At 45.2% G+C, this 7,539-nt stretch overlaps 1 protein-coding gene across 1 annotated transcript in view; it reads left to right on the top strand.

The window, feature by feature from the left end:
- Positions 1-389: 389 nt before the first annotated feature.
- LOC144141833 (venom metalloproteinase antarease-like TtrivMP_A) overlaps positions 390-7,539 on the top strand; it is a 71,827-nt gene continuing 64,677 nt past the window's right edge. Inside the window, exon 1 of the mRNA XM_077673320.1 lies at positions 390-579. Coding sequence (XP_077529446.1) covers positions 462-579 — 118 coding nt within the window. The 5' untranslated portion in view covers positions 390-461. The remainder of the gene's footprint in view (positions 580-7,539) is intronic.

The raw sequence follows: 7,539 nt of genomic DNA, 5'->3' as shown, positions 1-7,539 counted from the left end.
CTCAGAAGCATTGCTCTTCCCTACTTTCGAACATTAAAAGTTCGAAATATGAGAAAGCCCCGACACAGTTCCCGGCATTTGCAGAAGCACTAGCGGCACACTAAATGATTATATGACCGGAGTTGAAGCTCATGGATGGGGAAGCAATTCGTGATGTCGCCTATAGCTAAACGCAAACAGAAAAAAGTTTTGCAATTGCCAACTTTGGGCAACAAGCCCGGTGTCGGGGGAAATGGGAGCGCAAATATCGGCGTTCGTATTTTTTTTGTACAATATAGCACTAGCTAAAATAAAAGTCGTTGTGAAACCTTCATTTCAGGTGCCGTATTTGAGGATCATACAAACAGCTGTCCGGAATAACGTGTCCTAATTTCATCTCCAAGAGTGCGTATTACGCACAAAGCTTTTGGTGGTATTTAAGGAAGGGCCGCTGCAGAACACCATGCCAGGATTTCTTTTAAATGTGCACTATAAAATTATATATTTTGACTACATGCCTTCCCAGTTTATTTGTTAGAATGTTGAAGATATTAATATTGTTTTTACTTCTATCATTTGGTGGAAATCATGGAGAAAGTTGTGAGTGACGTGCGATTTTCTAAAACTTTCTAACAACTATGATAGCATACATTTCCTAAAACCACATGGATCTATAAGGGAGTTTTAAGTACTTATGAGGATCTAGAATTATGTCTGTCGCCATGAAACTTGTAATATCTTCTTTCTAATATAGGCGCAACTTAAGCTCTACCTACAAGTGACGTTGAAAGTTGTTGATAATGGGTGAAATGTTTGCAATCTAAGCTTTTAATATTCACCCACTCTAGGTGAACGAAACATGGGGTAAGAAGTACGATGGGTAGCTAGGCGATATCTTCAAAAGATTAAAAATATTAAGAAAGAAATGCAACGGAATGCCTTTGTACGGGATAACTTTGTTTCCTACGTTTGTTAAATGCAGTTTAAACTCGAACATCAGGCATCCCTACAGAAATTCTCAGAATTAAAAAACATAATATGCAGTGCACAAAATCGATACAAAATATGCGGCGAAAGTACGAACGTGATTTACTCGAGCGCCCCTATAACTATCTCAGCTTTCGCATCCGTCATGGCTTTCCACGTTTTAAAAATACGGTCAGGGCAAAAATTCAAGAAAGCGTCTCAGCCAACACTAACTGCTCATTATATGGTGTTATTTTATTTTTGGAAATAGCAGGAAACACGGTATGGCGCGCCAAACACAAGTGTGATATTAAAATATATGTATTTGTTGTTCTTTAGAAAGAGAGGTAGGTCCACTAGCAGGCGTAAATTGTCTCTGGTAGGGGCGGACACCGGAATGCCTGCTTGTGTAGCGGAGGTGGTATAGGGAGGAAATAGTGCACAGGAATAGGGGGATAGGGTAGGGAGTTTCTATGAATCAAATATAACACACACATCATAACCCATATATAACGCAGAAGTCTTAAGGGCTTTTGGGAAATTAGTGAAACTAATGTGTTACATGTAGCGAACATTGTTATGCAATCCCAAATAACGTCAAAAGTGTTTCGTAATAAATAACATAGGTGGACACCCGCGTAGCTGAAAACTGCGCTTTATTTTGAAGTAAAATGCTTTGAAAATGTGACAACCGCACGTTGGACCAAAATTACGCTAAATGGCTCATTAGGTCAATATACCAAAAATTTTTTGTGGTTGCGTAAATCCGAGACGCCGGAGTACAATGTCGCATTGTCTACAATAGAGAGTGAGTGAGGAATGCAACTTTCTGATTCTGAAATAGGAAGGGTGTTAGGAAGGCATTCAGAATAAGGTTGAAAAAATCGTGCACCCCTCAGTCTAATGACGACGGCGGTTGAAAGCGAAGCTTTCTTGTGATTTACTCTTTGGTTGTTTAAGCTCACACTGCGAGCATGTGCCGCTCTGGAAATACGCACCACTTTTCTGACCAACGCCAACCGGCTTCGACCATGTCAAAATGGAGCAATCGCATAGACACCGGCTTCATAACTCCAGAGACCATGTTCGATTCCTAGCAAAATATGCCTCACCCCGCCCCTCACCCCCCTCCAAGTTTTCATTCCGGTGAAGCCGATTTACTCGGCGCCGCTCTAGGGTTCCTCCTTACCACCGCCGACCACTCATTCACAACGATTATCTCAACGGGTATTCCTCTCGCCAGTCCCGATGGCTCTTTCACGGGTTGCGCAGTCGGCTGACAGCGGCCGTAGCGCCGTTATCAGAGTTTTACAGCGAGTCAACGGCTGCGCGAATGGATGTAAACACGCGCGAACGGCGCAGCCACGCCAGAGCTTAGAATGTAGCCGCGGCCGTTGCCGCCTCAAATTCCACCTCGCCCACTAGCTGCGGGTCCCTTCCGGCTGAAACTAACTTGCCACCTTGGAGTGCCAGCGTGACCAAGTGATTCTTCTTTAGCTTTAAAACAATTCCGAGTGACGTTGCCCCTGTGGCGGACCTCATTGTCCAGGTAGTCATAGTTCTTCTGGCAGAAGAATAATAATAATAGATATTTGACTGGTCGCTTATGAAGTCTTTCCTTCTCCATTCGTCGTGCATTTCACGCCTAATTATTCGCCCATTCCCGTTTCCAGGTTTAGGCGTGCACGCGTTGGGCGTGGAGGGAGGGTTATGCACGCACAACAGGGCCTAATGCCGCTACCGATTACCTCCTCGTTGGGGTGGTGGGAGATTTAAATCTGGGAGTCTCATGGCTCAATGTGCCCTGTCAGCCGTCCTCCGCAATCGAGCAGCTTGGGTCTGGGTTGGCCTGCTGCACAGACAATAAGATGCCCACAACTGGGCAGCGGTAGGGACACCTCGAGTGTGTGTCCGCTAGAATAAAGGTAGAAACCTTGGCTATGGCACGGACACATGTCGTCCGCTTGGAGGAAGAAGAGAGAGCCGAAACTGAAGCGTAAACCGCAACAGAAGCGTCAGTGGGCGCAAGAACAACGTAACGTTGCTCTCGCCGCCGTTACCGCATCAAGCTCCTTCCGGTTCAATCATTGCCAATCCCACCCGGGTGAACAGCTACTGGCCCGCTTGAGCGCCGACATGGGATAATATCACTTGTTCAGGTTAAAGGGCTTTGACAGCGGCCTGCTCGACCTTGTCTTTCAGCTTTAAGTACCCGCTCATGACCGGTTGCCGGTTTATGCGTACACAGGTTGGGAGTTCAGGGAGGAGGAGGCACGCGCAGGTAAAGGTTTCTGTTCCTGTACTGATGACATGTTCCTCGTGTGCGCGTAAGGTTTAAACGTGCCCATCAAACACCCCGATGCGACCGGTCCGGTGTCCTCAGAGGTAGAGTGGATTGGTTTGGAGTGTTACACAAGCGGTAAGAGGCCTACGACGCGGGAGGAAAAGAGACAAGTCTACGTTTGTAAGCTAGGATTAAGATCGGGTTTTTCCAATTTTCATTCAGGTAATTGGCTAGGAAGTATTCCCAGTGGTAAATTACAAACAGGCGTGCTTTGTTTCGTGCACTCCGTGGAGGGCGGGCAGCTTTGCAGGAAATCCGTTTTCACATTGGGTAAGGCCGCAATTTGTTTTTGTATCTTCTTCGTCGATCCGCTTTCTTCGTAGTGTGACAACATAACTGACGTGTCACTGAAAAGCAATATTGTCGCTCTGCTATAGGGTTTTTGTCTTACATTTTAGCACCTCGGTTTTATGACGATTTCCGATGTCCTCACTGTACAATTTTCTGTGTTGCCGCACTTTCCTTTCATATCTTGTATATTAATAATTTAGCTATTAGTATAGGTCTGACTTGGGGCCACATGATTGCTTTTTTTGGTAGAACTGCTGATTTATTTTTAATTTGCAGCTACTGGTAATACCTGCTGCTACTATGTTGATGGCGCAATTCCCTATGTTTTCTCCCTATTGCTGTGATGGCTTGGCGGATGTTGCACCTATCTGTGCATCTATGACGCGTATTTTCCGGAATTCTTATTTCTGCCCGCTCCTGCGTAAGGCCTTTTTCAAAAGGGTGGCAGTAACCCCGAAGTAAACAAATAAAATAAAATAGGTAAGAAACTTGTGCCTGAATGAGACACACTTTTGGTGCCGGAAATTCATACTCCATTGAACTGCGGTATCGCAATATACCAATATCCTGGAGTTCTAGTGCCTGTGTGGGAATTATGGCGGAACGAGAGTGCTGTTCATGCAACAACAAGCGTGGTAAGCAACTGTTCTTACTATGTTCTCGCTGCAAAAATTGTGGAATGTTGTGAGCATTTTGCAATGTTTACATGACTGGTTGCCGATTTATGCGTGCTCAAGTTGGGAGTTGAGGGTGGGGGAAGGCGGGCACGCGCAGCGGAAGGTTTCATGCCCTTGCTGATGACACGCCGTTGTGCTGGCGTGATGTTTAAACGTGGCCGTTAAACAGAACAATGCTACCGGTCCGGATTCCTCAGGGTTTGAGTGAATTGGTTTGGCGTGTTACACAAACAGTAAAATGCCTACGACGCGGCAGGGAAAGAGACCGCTGCAAGTATGCCCGCCAGAATAAAGCTCGGGTCTTTCCAAATTTCATACAGTTAATTTGCAAGGAAGTATGCTCATTTGTAAATTACAAACAGGCGTGTTTTGTTCCGCGCACTCAGTGGAGGGCGTGCAGCTTCGCAGGTCATCCGTTTTCACAGAGTGGGAGGGCACTAATTTTTTTTCTTTCACTTCACCAAGGATTATTCGTCATCATCGGCAGAGAAAGTTGCGCTTTCCTGCAGGGTATATTGGCGTACAGCCGCCGCCACGAAAGGTTCGCTTTTAAACTCCCAAGGGCCTTAACCTGCTTTCGTAGCTCAGTGGCTATGGCGTTGTGCCGCTGAGCCCAAGGACGCGGGTTGAGTGCCAGCTGCGGTTGGTGATTTTCTAGGAGATACGAAAAGCGAAGACCCCAGGTGGGTCGACGTCTTGGCTGATGCTAAAGGTACCCAGGTGGTCGAAATTATTCCGAAGCACACCACTACAGCGTGCCTAGCTGGCCAGGTGAAGCTGTGGAGCGTTTAACCGCACAATCAATCAATCAATCAATCAATCAATCAATCAATCAATCAATCAATCAATCAATCAATCAATCAATCAATCAATCAATCAATCAATCAATCAATCAATCAATCAATCAATCAATCAAAGTGTATTACTGTTTCACATCACCTACTGCGAGCCTGTCATATTGTTGAAAGCGTTAGGGGACCGCCATACTGGCATTTCCTGATGCTCACATCACACTTGACGAGCCACCCACGGATCATCTGTAGCGCTTGAGGTTTAGCTGCGCGTACAACCCAATCCCCCTCATGTGTCTGCTGTATTTACAATCCCAGTTAAGGAAGTGAGAGACCCATCGCTCGCAATAGCCATAAGCTTCCAAAGATTTTTCCGCCTATAATTACTGAAATAACTCTTGGGTCCATGTAATAACTGGCTTATAATTCCACCTTAGCGAGCTTAACTTTTAGATGTATGTAGAGGCAGATGCATCGGTCCGATGACCCACACCAGTTCTCAAACGGTGATTGTGTCTTGTTTTCTTCGTCCACGCCTGTCTATCGCCACATTTTCTTATTGTTTATGGGTCAACGAACTCGCTCAGTACAAAGTTTCGTTTTCTCAACCAGGGACCTAATCAGGTAGGTAGACCGCTTCCTCACACAAAACGTTTTAAACTCTGTATATCCGGTCACCTTAAAGTACACTGTCGTTGAACGGATATCGTTTATATTCGCTGTGAATTCTAGGCGTTTCTAACGTATATAGTTTATTGGGTTTTATAGTTGATAACGAATTGGATAGTTTGGAGTGTTCTTTGTGGTTCATGTCTGTGTTGCGCTAATATCCTAAATGTTCTATTTCTGCAATGTGCTGGCATGCGTTTTCTCTGAGTTGCTAGGCTAGGCACTGAGAGTGACAAAATAACTTGCGAATTTCCCAGGATACGAGTGAGGGCGAGTTTTTGTTTTGCTCTATTTCGAGCTCTAACTTTTACATACAGTTCTTCTTTGCTTAGACAGCGTTTGCCATCTTGTATTAGACCCAACGGGTCGCATTCTCTCCTTTATTTTCTTCCGCAGTCTCAAACATATCGGCTTTGTTGCGCAGCTTAACCGACGGGCTTTTACTTGTTATTCGCATAATTCAAGCCATTATTTGTTGATCAGCGAAGAGTGGTCTTCATTCTACCCCTTCAAGAAGTAAATCATGCCTGCCCGACCGAGTTATTGAGTTTGTTACCTGTGCCCTATCTTCTCTGGTCCGTGTATTAAAGCATTGCTTACAATAAGGCGAATCTAACTAGACCAACTTGATTCTACAGACTGAGTAATGTTGCTTCAACATCTTCGTGCGAGGACGAAGGTGGCTTTCTCGTATCTGAGGAAGGAAACAAATCACGGTCATTTTGCTCGGTGAAGACGGTTGGTATTGAGGACATCAGAATTCCATCACAGATCTACAGGCTACAAAGATCACTTGAGTCAATCTTTTCGTGTTCTTGCAATTTAGCAATATATGAATGCGAGCAGGTTATGCCCTTTTCACATTCTGCGATGCCATCCGCTGACAAGTCGGCCCGACTGCCACATATTATCCACGTATACCCATCGGCTTCGGAAAGTGGAGCGTCCCACATTTTCGAAAGTCACAGTAATATCTCAGTCTTGATGGCATTCATTATTAGACTGACATCATATCGTTCATCCGTTGTGTCGTCCTTGGCAAAACGTCGACAACTGCCGTAACGTGTGATGATTACACGGCACAAAAAAAACGTGCTTTTCAAGTACAGCGATAGCACCCGCCCACCATCCTGCCGTGTGCCCAACGCCAATTGTGTCAAATCCTGCAGAACAAAGTGCGGAGCCAAAGGCAGTGTTTTGCGTCCAAGAATAGAGCGCCGAAACGTTTTGCACATGAACACAAAAATGGTTTAGTACCATTCCTGTAAACAGCTTTGTTTTAAAATGCATTTAGGGATAGAAGGCTCGGCACAAAATCTTGAAGAAATACAATGGGAAGAAAACGACAATGGGAGCTAAATGTAAGGGCTAATTTAGTGAAGACGTGATACGCTACACATTATTGAGGCGACACAAGGGGATAAAATGTATTCGGCCGCCTCCGCATTTTAGATGCGAATACTGAGCAAACGGCGGTGCTGGTGGCCTTCACTGGTTATAACTTGGCTTTTCTAAGGTCTGACCCTTTTTTACGAGATATATTGGTGAAAATTGAAGTTTCTCCATGTAAACTGTGTTAAATCGAAGTCTCAATCAACCCTTCTGAAGTGCAAATTTCATAGTGCCCATGTTCGAAGCCAACGCCCGCGCTATGAACCCAAAGGAAATGTTCTGCGCCCCAAATGGAATGATAGTGCAATCAGACAGACGCCGGTATTAGCACAAGAGTTACTCAGGTTCGAGTCCTAATACAGGAAGCGTTTTGAATTTGGAGCACCTCAGACACCCGGCATGTCGTCGCAGATCGTCCGGGGTCACGGCG

The sequence above is a fragment of the Haemaphysalis longicornis genome, unplaced genomic scaffold, assembly GCF_048455015.1.
Source record: "Haemaphysalis longicornis isolate Haplotype H1 unplaced genomic scaffold, Haemaphysalis longicornis Haplotype H1 scaffold_6, whole genome shotgun sequence".
Classification (NCBI taxonomy): Eukaryota; Metazoa; Arthropoda; class Arachnida; order Ixodida; family Ixodidae; genus Haemaphysalis; species Haemaphysalis longicornis.
The sequence above is the reverse complement of the archived record's forward strand: the minus strand, read 5'-3'. Positions and strand labels throughout refer to the sequence as shown.